At 31.3% G+C, this 27,792-nt stretch overlaps 1 protein-coding gene across 3 annotated transcripts in view; it reads right to left on the minus strand.

Annotated features, from left to right (window-relative positions):
- The window catches only part of LOC139491815 (transmembrane protein 135-like), a 100,956-nt gene that overhangs the window by 67,385 nt on the left and 5,779 nt on the right, over positions 1-27,792 (minus strand). For 2 of the 3 annotated variants that reach the window (XR_011656648.1, XM_071279685.1), the window contains exons 3-5: positions 27,125-27,217; positions 16,924-16,957; positions 9,929-9,994 (exon numbers count right to left, since the gene is read on the minus strand). Coding sequence is in view for 2 of the 3 variants with exons in the window: in XM_071279685.1 (XP_071135786.1) it covers positions 9,929-9,994; positions 16,924-16,957; positions 27,125-27,217 (193 nt within the window). In the remaining variant the exon portion in view is untranslated. The remainder of the gene's footprint in view (positions 1-9,928; positions 9,995-16,923; positions 16,958-27,124; positions 27,218-27,792) is intronic. The other variant, XM_071279686.1, reaches the window with a different exon arrangement.

The raw sequence follows: 27,792 nt of genomic DNA on the forward strand, positions 1-27,792 counted from the left end.
TTTCTTACTGTATACAACATATTAAGCCATCTGCTGGCCAATTTTCACCAAAATATTATCTTTTCCATGAAGACTTTAAAGAAGTACGTAGAATTACGAAGACAATAATCACTCTATGGTGCACAAAAAAGTTATTTTATTAAGGTATAGAGCATATATCGTCTTATTCTAACCAATTTTTAGCAAAAAAACTTCATTTCCACAAAAACTTACCAAAAAATTACTAAGACATTCATCCCTTTGAGCCTCTTAAAGGTGCATGAAAACCACGGTTGTTTTATTATGATATACATGTATAAGCATAAAATAATTGTCCTAAAAAGTTGTTCAAGAATTTTCAGAAAAATAATATCATTTCCATGAAGACTTACAAGTGAATTTTAACTAAGACAATAATCACATTGCAGCGACCTCTATGATGCACTAAAAATAAAAATGTCCACACAAATTTCATAAGCCAGGAATCTCCATGGCCTGTTTAACGAAGCATCTTGGTAAACACGGAAAATTGAAATATCATTTTGTTACTAGAAATTATAGCATCACATCCATATCACTTGTCTTACAAGAAAATCATTTCATATAGAAACAAATTCAAGCAGTATAGCATTAAATTATCATGATGCTAAATGCTCTTGGGAGAACACTATTTTTTAAAAGGTACTGTAGATTCAGAAAATATTGCGTGCATTTATTATTGGAATTTAAATTGTCATTTTAGACTGAAATGTGATTTAATTTTACGATTTTGAGAAAAATCCTGTTTAATTTATATGAAGTATTTCAAATTGCGAGTTTAAATTATTGCATTCACAATTAAGTTCTCGCATTTTTCGCAAGAATAAAAACCTTGCAACAATTTCTGAATTGACAGTATACAAAATAAATGTGGACAAGTGTATTTCAGCATCTGTGTACCATTGTAATGACAAAGTTCTAAAAGAATCAAGATATGTACTGATTATCAGGTTGTCTGCATGTTGATATCGTAAAATATCAGCTGCAAAATATCAGCTGCGAGACATAATATGAAGCTTTTTGTCGAGTAAGCGCAGCGAACGAGATCAAAAAGCCTTTGTATTATGTGGAGCAAATGATATTTTACAATATTAATATGCCGATAACCAGCTGATAATCGATTTATCGGGCTGTATTTGCGTCTTTTGGAAGTATTGTCTTAGTTTCACCAGCAACCAGAAGTTGACTTGATAAGTTCGGGTCAAACTTATCAACGTCGTTATATGTCCGGGTCAAAGTTATTAAGGCCAGGTCAACGTATTTGACGTCACAAAGCCGTGATATGGAGTTTTATTAAGAGCTAAGCAGATTGATATAGACAGTTGGACGACCGATATATACAGTTACAATAAAACTTTGTAGCAATCTCATATACCAATGCAAACTTCTTAAAATCTCTGTTGAGGAGTTTAGTCCTTTTAAACGCAATCTCTTATTGATAAAATAAGTGTTTTTAATCTAACATAGTAAAACTGGTTTTCCAAATATTAATTCATATAGCTGCATTAATTGTCATTACCAGTTATTCAGAAACTTTTTTTACTTTCGTAATCTTCAGAAAACTTCCTGTTAATTTGAAAAATAATTGGAACAGCAGAAAATATAAAATAGGCAGTAATTCAAAAAGAATTATGGTCTAGCAACGATTATCTTCGTTCTCATCTGTAATTTGAAGGAACTATTGTCCCGCGTTGATTATCTAATATCCATCGATATAATCATATTATGCAATTACATTCACAAAACCGACAGAAAACTGTAATTGCAATTTATGTCTTCCCCGATAATGTTTACTTCATGAAAAAGTCGATAAGCTTAAAATTTATATTTCGCTTGTCAAGGTTGTGCATACAAAATGCACTAATGTTCTTAGCGTTTTTTATGAATCTAGAATTAGATTGGCAGCGTTTTTCTGTTTTAATAGATCGTACAATGTGCAAAAAAGGAGGAAAAGACTATGTATCATAAGAATAAAAGGCGATGTGAGGTTTTTGTTAATGAGACAGTAACAGTCACTCCCAACAACAGAGAACAAGTGGTAATAACAAGAATTTGTCCTTTGCAGGCAAACATGTGATTTGTTATATACAAAGTTTTTACTACACAGGCAGGAATCTAAGACTCAGTGAACAAACAATGTCAAACTCTTTACAGATCAATAAATGTTCCATTAATGTTCAGTGGCAAATATTTCATGCATGTTCAGAACACTTAGATTGTTTAAACAGTAAAATAAACATCTTCGGGTCAAAGGACTGAAACATTTTGTTCTATTGAAATTTGCCAACTAGCTCCAGTTTCCCTTCAGTAAATGAAAAAGATGGTCTTCATTTTAAAAAAGGGCATACAAGGTCTTTAAATTTCACTATAGTTTTTTAAGGTAGATTGTTTGGGGGGGGGGGGGGGGGGGTCAGTCACCAAGGTTTTTTTCATGCTACAGCTTGTGCAAAATATTTAGATTTTGTATAGATTATGCATGGAAAATCCAATTTTTGTGATAAAAAGAAAAGAAAACTAAATCATAGAACCTTTCAGGTCAGGTGAGCTTAAAATTGGTTCAGGATTTAATACTTCAGTTTTGAAGTTGACATGACATAAAGCCTGGTTAAATAGTCAGAAAAATATGTCCACAAACCACAAAGAAATGTTGACCTGACATCAACACCATTGATAATAGAATTTGACTAATTGGTTATTAGCTAAATCAATTAATATTCATTTAGCTAATAATCCATTGTACTCTTATTATCAATATAACCTTTACTTGACGAGATTAGTTCATAATTGCCTACGGAAAAATTCATGAAATATTTATACTTTATCAAAAATTTATTGTCATCAAAAATTAATATTATGGTGATATTTCAATCTCCATAGTTTATATTTTAGCCAAAAAGCTAGGAATCCCTAAGTAATGCATATATTTATTTTGTCCAAATGTAATGAATAATTTATTTTTTTTCAAACATTTTCACAAATATGCCCTACAAAAAAGGGAGTTAACTCTGAAAATCATACGAAAGTTTTAATCACATACTGTAACTTAAGAAAAGAGATCATGATCAAAATTAGTGTTTGCCAATCTGCTGCATATATCCAATGGTATTGATCCTGTAAATTGTGTGGTTAACATTTTGTAAAATTTTTAATATTTATTGTCACTGGTTCAATGCAAAATTTCTTTTCAAAAATTTATGAAAATTAAACAACTCATATCAAAGTATAATTGTTACCTTATTTATCTTATCAATTATTCTAGCACAGATTAATTCATCAAATTATAATATATGTACTTTGTTTGTAATGCATGCAATAATGCCAGAGAAAATTAAGATAACAATGAATGACAAACCAAAGTGCATTTAGTGGGGAAAAGGGTCAGGGTTCATTAAGAAAAGTCCTGTTTATGACCAAAACAATTAAGGAACAAACCAGTTATTAAGGACATTTTCTTTAAAAAAAAAAAAAAAAGAAGGAAAAATGCCAAACATATTTTTTTTTAATAACTGATTGCAAAAATAACTGAAAATTTCAGAAATTACTTCAATTTCATGTGAAATATACAAGATAAGTATCACATTAATAAAACCTTTGAATTCATTTATAGATGTTACTTTTTTCACAATTTAACATATGCTTTAAATAAATCCTGTTTTTATAGGTTGTCATGATTTTCATTAATAAATGCAGAATTCATAAATTTTTTCTTGTCTAAAATAGTTTCAAACTTAAGTCATTTTTTATCCTGTAAACCAGGATATTATTTTGCTTTTATTTCCATTATGTTCAAATTTACATCTGATCAGCAATAATTTAAGTCTAAGAGGAAAGAAAATGACAGTACTTTGCAAACATGAAAGACGTAGCAAGAAAAGGAGTTTTACAAAAGTTGAACTTGAATATTATGTAGCAGAGATCTCAGTCTAAAAAGTGCTGCATTTATCAAAGTTCTGAAAATAAATAAGGCCAAAATAAAAAAAATAATGTGTTTGGGGTTTCCCTAAAAGAGGGACAAAAGATACCAGAGGGACAGTCAAACTCATAAATCGAAAATAAACTGACAACGCCATCGCTAAAAAGGAAGAGGACAAACAGATAAACAATAGCACACATGACACAACATAGAAAACTAAAAAATAAACAACATGAACCCCACCAAAAACTAGGGGTGATATCAGGTGCTCCAGAAGGGTAAGCAGATCCTGCTCCACATGTGGCACCCGTTGTGTTGCTTATGAAATTATCCTTTCTTATGCGTCAAGTTACTTACCCATGTTTTTATTGAGGGAGGAAGGTGACACTTTTGGTAGCAAATGGTCCTAATTTCAATTATAGTCACCGTTAAATAAAATCTGCAAAACCATAAAAATCCTACACTATTGATGGTTGCTGTAGTCAGTTCAACTGACAAATATTTTGCATGGTTCCTGTTTTCAGTTTAAGGAGTGAAGCAATTCATTACAAATGCTCAAAACTATTGATAATCTTATCAACGACCCATAAAAGAGGGGCGAAAGATACTAAAGGGACAGTCAAACTCATAGATCGAAAATAAACTGACAACGCCATTGCTAAAAAAGAAAAAGACAAACAGAAAAATAATAGTACACAAGACACAAAATAAAAAACTAAAGACAAAGCAACACGAACTCCACCAAAAACTAGGAGTGATTTAAGGTGCTCATTTTACAACAACAACGATTCGAAGTCTATAACAACTAAAAATTATTTGAAGTGGCCTAAATACCCTTCTACCAAAAACATGTGGAAATAAAAGTGTCATACCCAATAAAACTGACACAGAATCTTAAGAAAATTGTTTAATTCTTTTATAGCCGAAATAACTGTACTGTCATAGTGATATATTGAGCATATAATTTTTTCGTTAAATTGGACACCTCCTTTTGTGGTTGTTAATCTATTACAGTATTATGTTATCTTATACTTTACTCTTTTTATTGAGATTTTTTTCATTCAATTTTTAACATAACAGGTATGCAACACCTGGCTAACATGTACAGTAAAGTTGTGAATGAAAAATCTAAAATTTGATAAAAACTGTTTTTAAATATATATATATATACTAGCTTTTTGCTATACATGTATTTTGTGTTAGGATAAGCTTAGACCCTTTGAAAATTTAGATTTTTAAAGAATATGCAAATTTTTGTCAAATCAAGGCAACTGAAAACTTGCTTTGGTTCTTAAATATGAAGACATCATGCATTCTCCTAGCTTTTGAAGATTATGATTTTTCTTTCCTCAGTGAAAGTAAGAAGTGGATATCAGTGGTTGATCCATAGGAAGTAAAAGATGGGGAAGGGGGCTTCCTAAGCAATGTTATTTATATGACATCTATTATCACTGAACTTAAGTTAAATTTTTGCTTGGGGGCCAGCTGAAGCACGCTTCCAGGTATGGGAGTTTCTCGCTGCATTGAGGACCCATAGTAGCCTTCCGCTGTTGTCTGCTCTTTGATCGGGTTGTTGTCTCTTTGGCACATTTGCCCCATTCCCATTCTCAATTGTATTCCAGTGCAACAAAACAAAAAAGTCTAAGTAGTGGTTTAGAAATATACTCATACAGTTTAAGTTCAAATATTTCTTCAGGGCCAACCTGTTAATTGTAAAGTGGTCTTTTTTTTTTTTGGTAGACTTAATTCAAATTAAAATATTTCTTAAGGTGGTACCCAACACTTTCACTAAAATTAATTTGGCTCGTTTAATTTTCATAAAATTTTGACAAAGTATTTGACCCTTTGACAAAAATATAAAGATAAAAAAAATTTTGAACCAACCGTTTTGTCAGAAAAATTACACTGGTTATATAGCAATTTGACAAACACCAATTTTGATCATTGAGAAGCTTAATAGTCCTTTTACAACACAACATAATTAAAACATTTAGCTGACTTTACAGAGTCTTAGTTATCTCCCTATAGTGTTAGGTACCACCTTAAAAGCCAACCTGATTGCCCTATTCTATTTTTCGCCTATTGTTACAACTGATTCTGTTCGCCACGAATGATCAAATTTAAGAAAGAGGTTTTTTCAGTAATGTTGTCACTTAAGATAAAATAAACCAATCCAAAAATATCTGCTTTTACTGTACTATAGTCTTTTCTTTATAAAAAAAGTAAAAAAAACTTTCCTTGAACTATGTACACAGACTTCACAATAAATTATGCTAGAGTTTTTGTAGTTAATTCAAATCGTGAAACCCAAAACATATGTGACATACGCCAAACTTCACTTAAATTGGAGATTTTAATTAATCAATTCATTCACAATACTGTCAACAGCTCTTATTGAAATTTCTTAATTTGACACTTCATCAAGAATTTTCATTTAAACCTGCATTAAATGTTTTTACATTACTTAGAATCTATTTGAAATCTTACTCTTCGTTGAAGGAACAATACTCCCGTTTTAATGTAGTCTGAATGCAGTGTATAGCATGAACATTTACAACCAAGACGTTATTAATATAACAGAATATCTATTACACATGGGGCCCTTTTTACAAAAAAGATCTTTCAATAAAAACTGATCGTAAGTAATACATTTTATGTAGACTTACAAGTATTTTTCTCGAGTTATTGTAAAATGAATCGAAGGTTTTGAATATAATGTCTGAAACTCTTTCTATTTATCTGTTAACCTATTCCGGGTTGAAAAAAATCTCTAAGGAAAGTATGTAACACACAGTCAGTGGTGGATCCAGAACTTTTCCTAAGGGGGCCTGATGACTGACCTAAGGGATGGCCCCCTCCAGTCATGCTCCAGTGATTTCCTATATAATCAACCAAATTTTTCCCACGAAAGGGGGGGGGGGGGCTGCCCCCCTAGATCTGCCTATGCCAGTTTGCAAATTAAGGTACCATTTAAGTTGTAATAATCATTTTCATATTTTAAGAACACACACAGTACATTTTAAAGCCCACAAGACCTAATAAATATTTGAGCCTGTTTGATAAATTGAAACATCTATTGAAAACCACAAGTTTGTACTGCATGTACCAGAAAACAGACTATCATGTTCTGCAATATGGCCTTGATTAAGAGAAAAATTGGATTTCAACATGTCAAAATAATTAATGAACGATAGGCTATCAATGTGTCACACGTAATATGTGTTGATAAATCGCACAAGTCAATGTGTCAATAGTATTTAGGAAGTCTTGTATTTAATCATTGATTCTACTTAAGTAAGATAAACTACTATATAGATTTTGATTCTATTTTGTTAATTTTCTTTGACAAACAGTCTAATCCTTCTAAACGAACTTAGGTTTAATTAAAAAACATCAATATTTCACAAATATCGCAGACATTAGACAATACATAACCTATGGGCTTTAGGTATCGGTTCGTCCTACAACTAAATCAAACATGCCAAGTATTTCCGACTTTAGCAGCATGACATCTGACACGTATTTATTTGTTTTTTCTGTAATCAATGTAACTTTATAAGAACTTCCCAATGTATTGAATCGAGCTGCCGTGGGTAACAATAAAAGTCTAAATAGTTTGCTTAAATTGGGCTGATTAATTTCACCAGTAGCACAATTTAAGCAAACTAACTTTAAGATACAAGATTATATATTGAACACAAATCTTAAGGATTTACAATAACTCCACGGCAGTCGGAAATATAACAACAGCTAACCAATCAGGGATGACTTTGTTTATCCATGACACTTTATCAATACTAATAAAATCAATCTCAAAAGTCTAGTTTACGACCCATGGGGGAAGCTGTCAAGATTTTTTCTAAGTTGCCATACATGATTTATGGGATGTTAGCTTTCCTTTTTTCATCCTTATGGGGGAAAGTTAGTGTTTTTATTAATGGGGTCTCCGAAGACAAACCAACCAATCAGGTACAAACGGTAATCTGCATTATTGCATTACACAAACTAATACTGTAGTTAGAAGGCATAGGATGTTCTTTTTTAATATCTTGTGTTACACAATGTTAGGCACCAAACATTTCGTCTTTTATGGGGGCATGTTTTTGTTTAATAAATTGTTTCATTTCTAAATTCATTGAGGCGAAAATAAAATTTAGAAGGGGAAGGAAATAATGGTTAGTTTTTGTTGAAAGTAATTGAACTGATTAAACAAATTGACTTCCAAAATGAATGTATCATGTTCCTGGAAAAAATATTTTGATTTTGTTATAATAAAAAGTGTTTAATTGTCTCTGAAAAATTGTACCCAAGCTCCCCTTTTCTCCACGAAAGATACATGGTCAGTGCATTCTAACAATGTAAATGCCAGAGTTTTTATTTTCTGAACGTAAGATTTAACAAGAATGTGTCCATAGTACACGAATGCCCCACTCGCACTATCATTTTCTATGTTCAGTGGACCGTGAAATTGGGGTCAAAACTTTAATTTGGAATTAAAATTAGAAAGATCATATCATAGGGAACAAGTGTACTAAGTTTCAAATTGATTGGACTTCAACTTCTTCAAAAACTACCTTGACCAAAAACTTTAACCTGAAGCGGACGGACGAATGGAGGCACAGACGGACGGACGGACGAACAGAGGCACAGACCAGAAAACATTATGCCCCTCTACTATCGTAGGTGGGGCATAAAAAGAATGAAGGAGAGTCACTTTTCAAAATATTGTTTCCATTAAGGCAAAAAAAAAATTGTCATATATCTATAATAATGTTGACAATTTGGTGCTGTTTAATACAGCATATCTTTTTAACTATCTGTATAATTTATTTACAACATATGACATTTAGAACTTGGAGTTCTAATCACATAAAAATTAATCATTACTGACTTAAATTACTAAGTAAATTTTTTTGCTGAAATAAGTTGCTAGACTCTGAAACTGCAAATAACATAGATACCATATGACTGAGTCCACACAATTGTAAAAAATCATTAAAATGACTTATTTAAGCTTTAAATGTCCCAATGCCTACTCTGTAACAGGAACAATGGTTAATTTACAATTAATTATAGGGGGATTTAGTTCACAACAAATATCAAACATCTGGGTGAAATTAAAATGGGAAATTGGACATCTAATATCCTGAAAAATCCTGTCTAATTCCTCAAAACAGTGAAACAAAGAAAATGAGTCACTTTCCCATTGTATTCCTTAATGTCTTGAGACAAATAATTTAAAAAAAAGATTAATCTTAATCACTTTCACTGATAATTCTGTCACTGACGTTTGAGCTAAATTTAACCCTTTCTTTTGGTATTCTTTTTATAACACTTTTCTTAAAAAAAAAAAAATTCTTTTTATCAATGAATACACAAATATTTATTTTTACTCCACAATCGTGACAATGCAAATAGTATGTATGTAAACTTATTGTGAGAGTAAATATTTGAAGTTATGTAAGCATCTTTTTATTATAAGACGGAGTTATCTATCTTTGTAAGGTAAATTTCTGAAACTGCAACACAAGTAAAATAAATTAAGATAAATTCAACAGTATTACTAGTAAAACACAAATTTACATATGATGACATTAGGGTCATGGTTAAACTAGTTCATTAAATGATCAAGCCGGTTTCCTTTTGCCAAAAGAAAAAAAAACCATGACAGATTCTTTTTTATACAGGCATACACCATAAATACACATGAAAACATATGCATCCCTAAGGATTCATCTGAAATTTTCATGGTTCCTAAGTATACCCCTTAACATCTTACAGCCCCAACACAAACCAGTCCCCAAAACTGATTATGGGATGTCAGAGCAATCTAAGAATAATGCCTTATTTGGTAACGTTTGATAATCATTACCAATTGACTTCAGTTCGGTCCCATAACACAATAAATCAAATCAATCACCACATTAAAAGATATTCACACATCTATAGTCTATACACAAACACACATCACAGATGTATTACATATGTATTACTCACCTCACCATGTGGTACAGGTTTAAACCACCCCCGGGCTACAACCATTCTATACAGTGTTTCTGTAGCCTGAATAAAAAAGGGGGGGTTTAGTAATTTGAAAATGTTTCGAGAAGGTTATCATACATAAGTCCTGAGACTGTATTGCATTATTAAGTTCAGTATTTGACACAATTTCACAAATAGTTTGAAAATATAATCAAGTGTCATACAAGTTGGAGGTTTAGCTAGCTGTAAAACCAGGTTTAACCCACCATTTTCTTAAAAATTCATTGGATGTTGGATGTGCACAGATTGATATTTTAGTCTTCAATAACAGATTTTTTTAATACGGTAGTTTTTATTGGCTTTGAACTAGCTATCAGTAACTGAGATTACTCTCAGATCTGTACATTTTATTAGGGTTTTTGTGCTTTTTATTGATCTAATGAGCTTTTCCTTATCAACAGATTTTTTGTATTGTTTGTTCTGATGTTTTACTGTTAAATTAATGTCATGGGTTAATAGGAGTGTTTTGCACCTGCAACTATTATGTTTAACCCTGCAACATATTAGTCTGTAGTATCAAGTCTGTGAGTGAGAAACCTGTAATTCAGTGGTTGTCATTTGTTTATGTATATCATATTTGATTTTAAGGTGGTACCCAACACTTTAATTAAAATTATTTGGCGCGTTTAATTTTCTAAAAATTTTGACAAAGTATTTACTTTGATCCTTTTACAAAAATATAAAAATATCAAAGAATTTGAACCAACCGTTTTATCAGAAAAATTACACTGGTTATATAGCAGTTTGACAAACACTTATTTTGATCATTAAAAAGCTTAATATTCCCTTAACAACACAACGCAATTAAAACATTTAGATGATTTTACAGAGTTATCTCCCTGTAGTGTTAGGTACCACCTTAACTTATTGTTTTGTACATGAATCAAACCATTAGATCTTTGGTTTGAATAGTTCTGGACCTTTGTTAGCTAACTATGCGGTATGGGGTTTTTCTCATTGTTGAAGGCAGTACTGTGACCTATAGGTACTTACATCAATGTCATTTAGACTCTGATGGATAGTTGCTTCATTGGCAACCATTCAACATGTCCTAATTTCTATATAAATATGAATTATTCAAGATTTTGTTTGTGATCTTTTCTTGCAGGGTGCTGTCTCAGCTTCTATATTTCTTTAATTAATTTTTTTTTTAAATTAATTCTTACATCAACCGTTGTTTCTCACTAACTGGTTGACACCCATCATCTGTCTAAGAATATGAAATCCCATGGGTCAATTTAACTGGATTTGGCAATGTTATTCTAATGCTAATTTAAAACCTTGTAAATTTGTAAAAGTTCAAGTTGTATATATCTTCAAATTTAATTCATAATTGATTTTTTTTTTCATGCATTATCTATTGCACAGTTAGCTAGATCCTTTGGTATCAATTAACGCGTAATTTTAATTTCAAATTTCAAAATTATCCTTTATGTAATTTAAAAACTTCATGTATGTCAATTTTAAAGAATAATACATGTACAAAAATCTTGTAATTATTTTCTTTATAATTCTGTATGAATCTGATAAGAATTATGTATGAGTAGTTAATTCTGAAATTTTCAATTCAATCACGTTTGGAACGGTGTTCTTTTACCACCGAGTTTTCAATTTGTAATACTCAATTAAATATAAATGCTGAAATTTACATTGATACTGAAATCAGAGAGATGTTTGTTAGTAATTATAATGCATTTGTGAAAATTTTAAAATTCAATAACTGCACCGAAAAAACTCTATGACACCATTGACACTATCAACAGGAAACTTAACGAACTACCGCATCCTGTAAAGGCTTATAACTAGTCTTTTCATGTGCCATTGATTAAGTGACAGTGGGACCCAGATTATTGTTATTTACAAAAAATTTTCACATGGTTGGCCAAGGTGTAAATAAGATTTTGTGGGACGATTGTTAAGAATCACTCTCCTGTCTAACCCCCAATTATTATCGTAGAATAGATTCGAAAAATACCCTGTCGTTTGTATGAAAAAAAGGTAATGAATTTCACTAAAATAATCTGTGAAGGAGCAATTATAAATGTGTAAGCGTAACTTCTCATGTGTAACCATCTTGGTTGATTTTTTGTCTCATTCCAAGGGCATCTCTCACCTATACATGATCGTAAATTGAAATTGCTGGATGCCTTTATTCTTTAATACCTCTCAGTTAAGACGTATAATCTTCACTAATAATTTATTTATAAGATGACAAATTTACTTTTCCATTTAAATCGCTGAGGTGACACATAGGAGAGACGAGGAGACAATGTATTACCCGTGTCAAAATCGGTAATAATGTGAAATGACGATTATGTGAGGGGCGGACTTTCATCCACCTTTTATTGTCATTTCTTTCAGTATCGTTTATTCACCAAAAACAAACATGGCGATATAAAGTCTACCGATTTATCTGCAACAGATAAAACCTTTTATATATTATAAATGGTATTAAACACGACAAAAGATAAGTCGTTGTGATGTTACTACATTTGGTACAGAGCAATAAACTATTTCTTCCTATCGAGCAACCACCACACGAGGAATGCAGATCACACTCGAAACTCTGTGCTTAAGATGTACTTTAATGTTAAGACCAAATTACTGCACAACAATGAATTACCAAACATGCGGGTGTGAGGTATATGTCAACAAGATAGCAAGTCGAACAACACAAATTGTGAACAATTCTTTTAAAATGATTTAAGAGAGTAATTCATGTAATCGTTAGGGAAGTATTATGGTACATGTATGAAATGCATTTTTTTTCATCTGCATTGAATCTGACAGTGTCAAATATTAAGTAGCTGTGGTATTTAACTGCTGATGAAAATAGGGATGGATACAACACCAAAAAAATAATTTGAGTTTTAGTGTTCAATAGTAATACCTAGAACACTTGGCTAGATCCTGGCAGTCAGGTGAAGGAGGTTGGAGAAGATCAAAGTACCAACCTTTGCAGGAAAATTAGATAAATCTGAAAACTAGCCAAATCTGAACCAGATGCTCCGCAGGGCGCAGCTTTATACGACCGCAGAGGTCGAACCCTGAACGGTTGGGGCAAGTATGGACACAACATTCAAGCTGGATTCAGCTCTAAATTTGGATTGTGATTAAATAGTTGACACAGCATAGGTTTCTGACACAGAATGAATGTGGTCTAATGAACTTAAAATATTTTTTTTGCCTTTGAGCAATTCACTATGCTGTTGAATATTAATCCTCTCAAAAAAATGTTTGAAGAAATTTTCTTTTTATTTATGAAATCTGAAATGAGAAAAATTTAACCCCCCACCCCCATTTGTTTTCACATCCCCCTTTCCCTTTTTCCAAAACTGATCTCAATTCAAATTTCTAATGGAGTTTGCAACAATAACTACTCATTTAAGTACATCATAAAATATTAAAATGAAAAATAAAATGCTTGTTATCACTGAATGGTAAAGATTGTTTTAATTTATCAGTTGGTAGAAAAAGTGAATATACATTGTATATTGTATAAAACAATGATTTAAGTTGATTCAACTACTATTCTGGACAAAGAAAGATAACTCCAATTGAAATATTAATTATATATCTGTATTGTATAAAACAAAGATTTAAGTTGATTCAACTACTATTCTGGACAAAGAAAGAGAACTCCAATTGAAATTGCAATTAGATATTTCTTGCTATTGCGCAATACTGAGTATTTGAAAATATTTGCTATTGCACAATACTGTGCAATTGAAGATTTCTTGCTATTGCCCAATACTGTGCAATTGAAAATTTCTTGCTATTGCACAATACTATGCAATTGAAGATTTCTTGCTATTGGTGAATACTGTGCAATTCAAAATTTCTTGCTATTGCACAAAACTTAATATAATAATTTTGGATCCTGATTTGAACCAACTTGAAAACTGGGCCCATAATCAAAAATCTAAGTACATGTTTAGATTCAGCATATCAAAAAAAACCAAGAATTCAATTTTTGTTAAAATCAAACTTAGTTTAATTTTGGACCCTTTGGACTTTAATGTAGACCAATTTGATAACGGGACCAAAAATTAAGAATCTACATACACAGTTAGATTTGGCATATCAAAGAACCCCAATTATTCAATTTTTGATGAAATCAAACACAGTTTAATTTTGGACCCCAATTTGGACCAACTTGAAAACTGGGCCAATAATCAAAAATCTGAGTACATTTTTAGATTCAGCATATCAAAGAACCCCAAGGATTCAATTTTTGTTAAAATCAAACTAAGTTTAATTTTGGACCCTTTGGACCTTAATGTAGACCAATTTGAAAACGGGATCAAAAATTAAGAATCTACATACACAGTTAGATTCGGCATATCAAAGAACCCCAATTATTCAATTTTTGATGAAATCAAACAAAGTTCAATTTTGGACCCTTTGGGCCCCTTATTCCTAAACTGTTGGGACCAAAACTCCCAAAATCAAACCCAACCTTCCCTTTATAGTCATAAACCTTGTGTTTAAATTTCATAGATTTCTATTTACTTATACTAAAGTTATTGTGCAAAAACCAAGAATAATGCTTATTTGGGCCCTTTTTTGGCCCCTAATTCCTAAACTGTAGGAACCAAAACTCCCAAAATCAATCCAAACCTTCCTTTTGTGGTCATAAACCTTGTGTCAAAATTTCATAGATTTCTATTCACTTAAACTAAAGTTATAGTGCGAAAACCAAGAAAATGCTTATTTGGGCCCTTTTTGGCCCCTAATTCCTAAAATATTGGGACCAAAACTACCAAAATCAATCCCAACCTTCCTTTTGTGGTCATAAACCTTGTGTTAAAATTTCATTGATTTCTATTCACTTTTACTAAAGTTAGAGTGCGAAAACTAAAAGTATTCGAATGACGACGACGACGACGACGACGACGCAGACGACAACGCCAACGTGATAGCAATATACGACGAAAAATTAAAAATTTTTGCGGTCGTATAAAAACTAGCCAAATCCGAAAACTAGCCAAATCTGAAAACTAGCCAAATCTGCAACTAGCCAAATCTGAAAACTAGCCATATCTGCAACTGAAAACTAGCCAAATCTGAAAACTAGTTGAATCCAGAAACTGGTTAAATCAAAGTCAATTAAGATATGATTAGAGCACAATTATACTATTCTATCAATAATGCAAATAAAATGCAGTATTCAGGGAAAAACAATAATCCAGGTTCACACTAGCATCTGTCATTGGTCAATTAACTGTCATATAGAGGCTGAAGGTCAATTAACTGTCATATTGAGGCTGAAACTGAAATTTTGCATGAAAATAGAAAATTTGTAATCAGAATGAACATGTGAACAAAGAGTAAAGTTGATGTGACCAAGACTTCATTGTAAGCTGTCTTAGCACTGCAATCCTTAAAATGATAGTTTGGACAGACTAAAGGAAGGATGCACAGATAGACTTTATGATTAGATCTCAGACTGAGTGAAGCAATTTTTTTATAAAGTACATGCAACCCTTAAACTTGATAATTTTCGCACTTTACACAATTAAAATATCGATATTCGATTGTCCATAACAATTATTTTTAGCCCAACAACTTCCTGCATTATTACAATAGACAAATATAATTGTTAATTGTTGCAAATGTGTAAATGGGTGTATCAACATTTCTAATGGTTGTAACACTCAAGAAAATAAACACAAACATACATATCAGAATTTAATTGGTATTATCATATAAATTGTCACATGTTTATAAACTTGGCCGATTTGAAAAACATATTTGTTTCCAATTACAACTCATAATTTGTTTGTGTTGTTAATAATAAACTGTTTTTAACATATTTGTTTTTGGTACATTATTTTGTACATAAATGAGCCTGTTAGTTATCTCGTTTGAATTGTTTAACATTTGTCATTTCAGGGCCTTTGCAGCTGACCATGTGGTTTTGGCATTGTTCATTGTTGAAGGCCAAACAGTGACCTATAGTTGTTAATTTCTGTGTCATTCTGTCTCTTGTGGAGAGTTGTCTCATTGGCAATCATACCACATCTTTTTATTTTTCTATATATTTATAAAATGTCATATTTCCTTACTTTTGACGTATATATTTATGAAATTTCCCTTAGGAGTGCAAATTATGTCATGTTATTTGAAACATATTTAAAAGAATTTTCCTGTATCCAGAATATTTTTATCCATCTAATGTAATTAAGACCACCCTGAAATCAAAATAAACTTTCAATCAACATGCATATGATCATATATTAGTCAAATTTGATTGGAAATTGTTTACATCAAATATTCAGCTGGTCAGATGAATGGAACCCCCCCCCCCCCCCCCCCCCCCCCCCCCCCTCCCCCTTTTTAAATGGCTGGATCTGCCCCCGTGTATGCAGACTTTGTCAAAACAAGGACATTATACTTCCCCAAAAGATATGATTTTTCCTCAAACCATAAAATTTGGTACCCATGAAATAATGACTCCAAAGGGATTGCTTCCACTTGAATGTAAACAAGAATGTGTCCATAGTACATGGATGCCCCAATCACAATATCATTTTCTATGTTCAGTGGACCGTAAAATTAGGGTCAACATTCTTATTTGGCATTTAATATTGGAAAGATCATAAGGAACATGTGTACTAAGTTTCAACTTCATCAAAAACATCCTGGACCAAAAACTTTAACCTGAAGCGGGACAGACAGATGGACAAATGGACAGACGAACAGACGAAAAGAACAACAACAACAGACGAATGAACGAAAGGAAGCATAGACCAGAAAACATAATTCCCATAATCGGGGCATAATAATTGGGGCATAAAAGAGTTTTGAGAGACATCATTTCTACTGAATTAATTGCATTAGAACTAAATTAAAGTAAAGAGACTATTGCAAAACAGTATTCTGTACCTGTCAGGATTAATTGGTATATAAATATATAGATTGAAAAATGAAATATAAATTTTACTTACGATATTTGCCATGTATAAAGCTAAAAGACCTCTCCTGAAAAAGAGTACTAAAGGGTTAGGATTTATAACAGAAAAAAAACATTTTGTAAATTAATAACAAAAAGTGTATGTGTTAATAATTTAAAGTAATTTACCCCAAATTCATGTATTTGGTTTTGATGTTATATTTGTTATTCTCGTGGGATTTTGTCTGATGCTTGGTCCGTTTCTGTGTGTGTCAGTTACATTGTAGTGTTGTGTCGTTGTTCTCCTTTTATATTTATGCTTTTCCGTCAGTTTTAGTTTGTTACCCCGATTTTGTTTTTTGTCCATGGATTTATGAGTTTGAACAGCGGTATACTACTGTTGCCTTTATTACATATTTACTAATTATTTTAAAATGAACAGAATTTAAGTAATTGAAAGAAAAAAAGACATTGTAACTTTGTTGTGTTAGTTTTTTTATAAAACATACGCTCAGGATCATATACTTTGCAATAAATATTAATAGTTGTATGCATAAATGTGTGTTGATGCAATGTATTTCTCAATTGATCTGCTTTAATTAACAAGTTTCATCATTGACAGTTCTTAGAAAGGTGCTATAGCAAAAATATTCTACAAGCTATACTACCGGTATAATAGATGTAAGAAAATGTGGTATGAGTAACAACGAGACAACTCTTCATTCGAATCACAATTTGTAAAAGTAAATTGGGACAGACAGACAAACGGAGGAACCAACAGAGGCACAGACCAGAAAACAATAAAATAACACATGAATACAGCAACTAAAAGCAACTAACAACAATCACTTCATTGCAGTGTATTAATATTTGAGCCTTCTTCAACTAATTTAACATAAGCAAGTAAAACCAAGTTTGCAAAGATATCAGTTTTAAATAAAGGTAAGGAGGTAAAAAAAAAGACCAAAAAACATGTGCCTGTGTTTTTATGGTATTAAATAGAACCATCTTGTTCAGAAACACAAATATTGCTTTAAATAATAAATGTTTAATCATCTTGGTAAACAGTTTGTTTTAAGATACTTAAAACGGCACTCAGAAGAGAAATGACACGGCCTGAAAGATGAGTTTGTGACAAAAGGAGTTGTCTCCCATGTATATACATTTTCATTTCAAATATTTAACTAACATTTATTGCATAAAATTTAATCTGTATAGCTGACACATGCCATTTCAAACTACTCAAAAGGTTTTTAATTACTTTAAAAAAATATTTAAAGAACCTGCTGTTGTAATTATGTTTATCTACTTTTTTAACGCAAACGACTGCAGATTTGTATAATCAGTAAAAAATTTACATAAAATTTGGTGACATTTAAAAAATTAGGTCGATCAATTTTATTCCTTAAATACTTTTTCACCAAAATATGATAAAAATAGATAAGCGCTAATCCCCTTCGAACATTCACAGGTGTGAGATGGTATTTAAAGGGACTATAGTTTTTTCCAGTCATACTGTGTGATGATATCCCAGGTAGTTAAATCAATTATGACATTTATAAGTTGGCATGGTAGATTGTTTAAGGGTATGTGGCCCATAATTGAATGGGTCAAAAGATTTGACATTATCACCACGATTATCATTTTACCAGCTTCGTTTACAGTTACTTATTATCGAAACCATGAGATTTCATTTTTCATTCTTAATATTAGATCAGATGTCCATTTTTAATAAGTGACACGTAATTTCTAAATGTGCTTGATATCTGGTTCTAGTCTCAATTTCCAAAGAGGACATCAAGACTGATGCTCGTTTCAAGTTTCGGTTTCGAAATTCCACTCGATTTGTTAACCTTTAAGATAGGTAATTAAAACGTTGGTTTCAAATTACACTCCCGTAAAATAATCTCCTCCTTTATCATAAAAAAGTCAAATTATAAAACCACAACTCCGCCTTGTTTAACTTGATTTTGAACAGGTACAGCCCAGGTGTTGTAAATCAAAATTTCTTCAATAAAATTTATACTGTTTTTAGTTTATAGGCTCATTGTACATACAAGAGTGTTTATTTTATCCAAACATGGCAATTTAACAAAAGTATGAATGGTCCCATTTTGGTATTTCTTTCCCTGAGTCAATGAAGTAAAATATAGGTTACTTTAACAGTGCAGTAAGATGCTACTTTTTTCTAACAATGATACACTGCAGGTTACTATCATCCAGGGAATAAATAAAGAGACTGAAATGTAAACTAGTTTGTGATCATTGTTGAAGGCCCTACATTCCCCTATAGACTATTATTTGCTAATTTTTAAATCATTTGTTGTGGAGATTTGACTCCTTGGCAATCATACCATATCTTCTTATTCTTAGAGGACACAAACTTAACCGAAGTGAATAAGGCACAGTTTGATGGTAGCGGCTACATGTAGGGTATGCTGCCTTAAGTCCCAAGGTGACATTCAAAAACTGCCTCAGATCACCAGGTCACCTCCCAGCATTTATACAGCATTAAACTGCTCTCTCTACTTGGTTTAAAACAAATTGTTTAGGTCATCGGTCCTTTTAAATCAGACTTCAGCTGTTAAAATCAATTGCCAAACACCACAGGTCGATGACAAGCACTTTGCTAAAGATAAGAGCATGAATACAGATGGAGATAGACCCTGATACTGACTTTCCTATGGACTGTAAGGGTACTCCAATAACTAGTCCCCAACATTGCTGAAGTAAGTTAAGAAGTCTTTAACCATATATTGAAAGGCTATGAAATATAAAAAAGAAATATACACATCCAATATGAAGATTTCTAAATAAATTTAAATAAAAACATTGATTCTGGTTTTCTACTTTTTTGGTAAGGATCCAGTGACACAAAAAAGCTTTACATTTAAAACTGCTAAGATATATTATCATTGAACAATGGTTCAAAACAAACAAAGACTTTGCATTTCACTGAATTATGTACAATGTAAAATGCACAATAGTATGATTTACAAGAACATAAACACAATGTTCTAAAAACACGATTTACTTTTTACTGCCCGGATTAATATCAAATGTTATCAGAGAAACAAAATATTTGTCAATTTTTTTTTTTGCATAATTAACAACAAAATATTAAATACTTTTCAATATATATATTGTATTGAATATGTCAATTCCATGAAACCACAAGAGATCCATGCTAAAACTGACACTTTTCAATGGAGAATCATAACTGGAACATAAGTTTCCTCAATGACCTAAGCTGCCTGCTGGGACTATAATGTATTTTCTAATATGGACCATATGATATCCTAGCTTAACATTTGTTTTACACACACCAGGGTACCAGAAAGATATTTTAATTCTAAATAAATCACTGATAAGAAATAGACATCTGTCAAATCCGAAATGAATGTCAGATTTTTTCTAAAAAAAAAAAAAAAAATTTTATAAATCATGTAAATTGATCCATTGTAGAAATAGTTAATACTACTTAATTTTGATGTAAATAATGACATCAATTATTTGAAAAAGTTTATTCTCTTCTCTTATTTATAATAAGTCAAAGTTAAAGGTATCCTCCCCTGTCCCAATACCATTGACACTGGGACAGGTTGATCAAAGACAAAATAAATGATGGACCATTTGATAAAAAAAGCTGTCCAGAAAATTATATTAAAAGCAAGCAACCAGATACATGTAGTCTAAGTCCATGCTACATGTACTTAGAAAACTCAACAGGTGAAAGGGCCTCACTCAAATTATTCAGTGCTCTGTATTGGCTTATTGATAGGTTTTAAAAATATATGCTATTATTAACGAACTAATCAGTAAGGGAGAAAAAAGACTTAACAAAATGTTCATAATATTTTACTACTACTAAGTATATCGATTTAAAGAGCAATTCTTAAATTCCTACAAAATTTCTCAACTTCAATATATCTGATAGCTATTTCATAATTTTTATAATTCTCTATTTTATTTGCGTTAAAAAAAAATAGTTTGCACATAATATTAAATTGTTGCCTCTGATTTTCAGTCATGCTACTTAACCCAATAGCCAAGTTAATCCCATGTCAATTATTTCATGTCGAACTACATTGAAATATTATTCATTACAAATCATAAATAAAATAATTTTAGCTGAAAATTTATCAATTTAAACCCAAAATGGACGAAATCGGTTTCCTTTTTCAGCAAATAAACTCCAACCAAATTGCCACTTAACAAAAAGTGTGATATCAGGACTTCAATTTCAACGGCACATTTTGTCGACAAATATTGTAAATAATGAACCGTGGTATTTATTTGTTTTGTAATAAAGACTTTATCATATCAGAAATCTGTAGTATTACATGAACGCCGATCGTATCAATATGTAACGCACCATTACCCATAATTTTGAATCTGTCCACGATAATTCTGACAATATAATAGTCCCGATAAAATGAAGTTTAGCTGCTGTTACTAGCAATACAATAACACATGGTTGACAATATAATTCCGTGTCATGAGGATTATTATACCATTTTTTTTTATATGAAATACAAATGATAAACTTATCTTTTAATATCAATGGTTTATAACATTAAAAAAATCAGAGAAAATTGAGCTATTATGGTTGTCAGCGTTGTTAGTAGTTGATGGACTTTCCACAGATACCGCTATCAAATGATGAAGCTAATTACAAAACGATGATGCTATCAGATCTATATTCTAAAAAATCTCTTCTATACCTGACGAATGAACATCAAACAAAGGTTTTAAATTTGAAAAATTATCCTATAATTAACGGTAAAATTGAAAGCTTTCTGGGAATAGGAAATGTTACCACGGTAATTGACATAATAATATCGTGATCAGAAGACATCCAGAAATTAATCTTAATGAATCTTCGTTGATGGACGTCATTTAAGACTTGTTTACAATATAAAAAAAATGATCAGTATAAGGTATTATGGTTTATAGGGAGGACATGTACACTTTGCAGCATAATTTTGAATTCACTGACAGGGAAAATTACATCATGATCTTTGAATACAGTGGAAAAGGTAGAAATCAAATCATGTGAAAGACTGTTTGTTCTAGTTTTGGGTCTTAAACACTTTAAATATCAAATGGAATTGTTTAACCATTCAGAATGAGGTTACCACAGACAACAGTCAAGCTACAAAAATGTATATATCTTGTAAAATCTTTCAAAAACTTGCCAATGAAGAATAGATTGCCATAGAGATGGATGGACATTACATAATACAGATAATGTGCTCAAACTTGCATAAGATAAAAATTTTCCTAAATATTTTCCACTCGATGTTGAGCAAGAAAAATATATCAATCAATCAATCCCAAAAGGGAGATAATTCTAATGAAAATCCCTGAAAGGGAGATAACTGAGAGTGACTGGATCAATCAATACTGTAAAGTGAGAAAAATTCTGCACATGCATGAAATATTTGCCACTGGACATAAAGCAACCGATTTAGTGAAAATAAGTTGCTAGAGGTTTACTATTTCTAATTTCATGAGCAAGACAAAATTGTGAAATATCCTTTTATGTAAATTTGTTGGAATTAGATGATCGCAATCTTGGACCAAGAAAAAAATCTAAACTTAAACTTCACAAGTAGATTTTGCACTGAAAGTCTCAAAATTTTAACTCCATGAAAATAATGCACTTTACATTATTTATTTTCTATGTAGTTAAATTAGTTTCTCACAAAATTTAATTTCTGTTGTTCTTTTACAAATTAACTTGAGAGACAAGTAATTAACTTATTTGACCAAATGAATTAGGATAATTGATTCTTTACTAATAGGCAATTTGTTAGTCATTACAGGGTGGAGTGATGTTATATACAAAACTCAAAAAATTCTGACAAAGCTGGCAGTTAGAAAAAGGAACACAAAAGTTTACTTAAAATTGAAAACAGCCAATTATAAATTAATAAAAAAGTTAAATACGTAAGTCATTTCTTATCATTTAACGGAATTGAAAATATTGACAGCAACAGGTAATTCAAAACGTCAACTGAAATTTGCCTTTTGAATCAAAATACACAAACAATTAATTTTTAAATCAAATGCCAGAAAGGCATTATTTCATGGGAACAATACCGCCATTGATGGTATAAAATTCTTCGTTGATTTGTCCACAATAGTTAATTATCTGCCGGGGATCAGGTGTTTGAATTGTTATTATATTTAATTACATCTTTTCTCGTTAGCTATAAATACCTCTGGCAGGTACAAAATAAATGGAAATCTTCATCAAATTCAATTAATCGACAAAATTTTGTTCATGGAACACCTGCTATTCGAGTTCTGCACAAGCTTTCAGGCACTAGTCACTATACAGTGCTGTATTTAATGCGTAATAATCTTTGTCATTTATTAAGATGTTGTAATCGGCGGGAACAGTCTATACTTAATTAATTCCATTCAATACTAAAAGTATGGCCTTCCAGGATGTATAAATTGCTTCATAAAAAGTAATTACACAAAAAGTTATGATATGAAACCTATAAAAGCTAATACACCTGTGGCAATTTTCAGAATCTTAACCCACAGAACTGCCCACTTTAATCCTTTATTTACAGAGCAAAATGGTGGGGTATTTGTGAGGTTTTGTATGACTTGACTACAGATTTTGAGACATTTAAGGATGTACTTAAGTGAGGTTTTGGAATTTGTGTCAAATGTTCGGACTCCTTGGTGCTTTTCCATACAATAAAATGTAAAATATTTTGCCCCATAACACCCATTTATTTTTTCATATAAGACTTAATAGCTTCATTTACCAAAATTTTTGAAGATTCTTAATTTTCTTTCTTTTGTTTTGAGAACTAATAATATCAATACAAATATAAGGTAAAAGTCCGAGTCAGCCTTTTCCCGCCATATTTTAAATCTCAAATATCTCGAAAAGGAGGTCCATGACCTGTTAATATTTTTAGCTTATTTTTATCCTTAATTGATGCTCTACCAGTTTATAGTATTAATTTTAACTTCTGAATTTATTGATTTTCATCTAACCTCACCTAAGTACATTCTTAATAACTTCATCAATGATCATGAGTTTCAATCATTATGATTTGTATAATTCTAAAGATTTTTTTCACATTATAGACAGGTCTTTCTAATTATCTCCCTTAGTATTGCAAATGTCCGCACGAGGTCATCGATATCTGGTCGCCATTAAGGTCGTGAAAAATTGTAAACAGTACAGAAAGCACGCTATCTGAACACACATGATTTTATTGTTGATACAACTAAAATGAATAATCTGAATCTACCAGGCTTGGATAAAATAACAACAGTGGCCGACGATATGAAGTTTCACAATACATACACTTCTATTAAGCTTATCTACCCTCTAGTACAAAATCAGGACTTCTAAAACAAGTGAAACTGCGAGCTACTGCTCACTGATGATACCCCCGCCGCAAGTGGATAATATTAATAGTGTAAAAATATGCAAGTGTTCAGTAAACAGGAAGTTGTCAAGTGATGAATCTGAAAACGCATCACACGGTATAGCTGACTTATATAAATCCTGAAACCAAATTTCAGAAATCCTTGTATTGTAGTTCCTGAGAAAAATGTGACGAAAATTTTCAACTTGGCTATCATGTGTAAAATCATACAAGTGTTCAGTAAACAAGAAGTTGTCAAGTGATGAATCTGAAAACGCATCACACGGTATGGCTAACATATATAAATGGTGATACCAAATTACAGAAAGGGTGGATGTGTAGTTCCTGAGAAAAATGTGACGAAAGTTTCATGGGACGGACTGACTGACAGACGGACTGATGGACGGACTGACGGACGGACAGACCGAGGTAAAACAGTATACCCCCCCTTTTTTAAAGCGGGGGTATAATAAATTTGAATGTGTACACGGGACACAGATGCATGCCCCATTTTAAAGGGATGCAAAGGTAAAAGTAAGGCTACCAAAATTCTAATCAGATCTGAGTAATTTGTCGTAATAAACATTGTGTATAAGTTTCATAACATTTGTTTGAATTAAACTATTATTAAAGTTAGAGAACAGAATTGAAAGTAAAGGGGCATAACTCTAGAAAGGTAAAAGAGACGCCACCAAAATTCAAACTTGATCTGTGTTTTGTGATAATATGCATTGTGTATCAGATTCATAACATTTGGTTGAGTCATGGTAAAGTAAATGAAAGACTCAACAAAAAATTCATTTTTTTTCCATTTGTAAAGGGACATAACTCTAGAAAGGTAAAAGAGACACCAACCAAAATCTAACTTTATCTGTTTTTGTGGTAAAAAGCATTGTGTTTTAGTTTCAAAACATTTGGTAGAGGAAGAGAAAAGTAAGAGAATGGAAACCAAATTTAGGATGTATGGACATATAGATGTACGGATGCAGACAGGCAAGGGTACATCTTAATGCCAACTCCCATTTGGCGGGGGTATAAACATTTCAAAATTATTGTATACCCTCTTTCAGAAATATGCCATCACCATGAATCTTATATTATCCCTAAAAATATTTGTAATCATGTTGACAATACTTTCTTCTCATTTCTAGGATGTCATTTTAAATCAAATTACTACAAAAATGAATAAAATGCTGTATTTAGATTCTACTCAAAACAATCATTATAATAAGAAAATTTTCAGAGGCAATTCTGTGGAAAATAAATTCATGTTTCCGAAAAAATATATTAAACTATTTACAAAATAATGACCAAGTACACCTGTTTACCCAAACTCATTCATATGCAAATTGTTCTATTAATTACATAAAAAGACGTTTCTACCCTAAATAATCAAATTTATCGGAAGTTTTTCCTACTTAATGCAAAATTAGCTTTAAATATCAGCATTAAACTGTTCATATAGAATCTGAAAATAATCCCTAAAGCGATTATGTTATGATGTAATCATAATTAATAATAATAAAGACGTACAAGACGTACTTTATTATATGGTCATGAGAAATCACGTCTTTTTTAGAGCTTAAATTATTTCCGTTATTGAGTAATTTTACGTAATAGAATGATGTCATGGGAGAATGATAAATAATGCAAGAAAGAAAAGAAGGTGGGTTTTATTCTATATTTTAATTGAAATTTCCTTAAAGTACAAGTTACTTCCCCAGAAAGAACAATCCATGTGTGAAGTTTTATCTTATACATGTATCAATCACCTTTTAAAATTTACTTTCTATTAACATTACAATATTTTGCCATTTTAAATTTTCTAATTTAAATGTGACAACATGCACAAGATACATTTTTTGTACATATAGCATGTCTTTTGACAGGCAACAAACAAGAAAACCAATTTACTTTACTCATGTCCAGAAGGTATCTTTAAAATCTGTAAAGGGACTAAGGGCTTTTAAAGTTTTGCTAAAAATAAGAATAAATCTTTAAAATAGCTGTTGGACTTGTTACATCGAAGCAACAAATAATATTTTGAAGTACATGTACTAGTATATATTGTGGTACATGCATTCATTTTCAAACTGCATGAAACATCCTACTGCAGTACTTTCAGGGTTTTAGCTAGGATTTTGAGGGCTTAAGTCACTTTTGCTCTAGATGAAAATTAACATTATTTCTGGTGACAGCAAGGGATCAAGGATGTTTGTATATAATTACTAGCTTTACATCTTTGTCAGACTTTGAAGGACTAAGGCAAAATTTACTAGACAGCAGTTGCATGATTTGACTGATATGGCACATTAAAAATGAAGATTAGAATATATAAGATCTGGAAATCTAGTCCAAATTTTACTTCAATTAGATTCAGGGGACATTCCTGCTCAACAAATATGGGTTCACTTTTTTTTAAACCTGCTCAAGAAACACATAAATGAACTTTCATTGCATTTATATTATAATCTTTATCCTTGTAAAACGTACTGAGTACTTATATTTCTAGTTTGAAGGGTTATTAGATCCTGCTCTACATATGGTAACTGTCACAAAGAATATGTGAATCACACTACCAAATTGTAGTTTTGAATATTTTTGTAATATTTGCTCCTGTACACAGTCATCAATCAATCCAATCAAAATGAGTTCTCCACAATCGTAAATAAATATATACTGGTATCAGAAGCTTTGAAAACTTATAATAGTTCCGAATAAATACAAGCTCGTAGCATATCCATTAGTACAGCAAATTTCAAACCGAACATCAAACTAATCTGTATATAATGCATATGTATGAAGGATGTTAATTAACATAAATTTGAATAAATGAAGATGATTGGTCCATACCTGGACTTCCTCTCGAGAAGTATTGCAACATAAGAGGCTGTCAATGCAGGGACAAATGAGATACTGAGGTAATAAAAATGACCAATCAGTTTCCTGTAGGAGAAAACAGAATCATAGTCAGTAATATGTTTTAGATCATAATAGTGTGACAGCCATTCGAAAGCTCCTAGAATACAATGATTGAGCATTTTGAAGGTTAGCTATTTTAAAGAAAGCTTGAGCAGATTCAAGATATTGATGTAGCAATTAACACCCCCAACCCTAAAAAAAAAAAGGTCATTTTGAAAATCTGACCCGCCTCCAAATTTATCATCTATATTCTAGAAGATTTTGTAAGGCTCTCTTTCTATCATGTACCCTTGTATAAATGTAAGTCATAAGATCTGTTATTCAAATATATGTAAATTTCTATATATAAAACAACATTTATACAAATGTACATTTTACTACATGTAAAGTACAACAATAGAATTTATTTTTTTATCTCGTCTCCCACCTCAAAGAGTGCAAATGATTGATTTGAATTTTTAAGATAAACAGAGAAAGTTTCCAATGCATAGAATTACTTTCAATTTATACTATAAAGTTTTTTTTATTTTTTCAACCCTGGTTTGAAAAGTAACATTTTGCATAAAACCCAAATATAAAACAGAACATTTTGCTTTTAA

This window comes from Mytilus edulis, chromosome 10, assembly GCF_963676685.1.
Source record: "Mytilus edulis chromosome 10, xbMytEdul2.2, whole genome shotgun sequence".
NCBI classification, from domain to species: domain Eukaryota; kingdom Metazoa; phylum Mollusca; class Bivalvia; order Mytilida; family Mytilidae; genus Mytilus; species Mytilus edulis.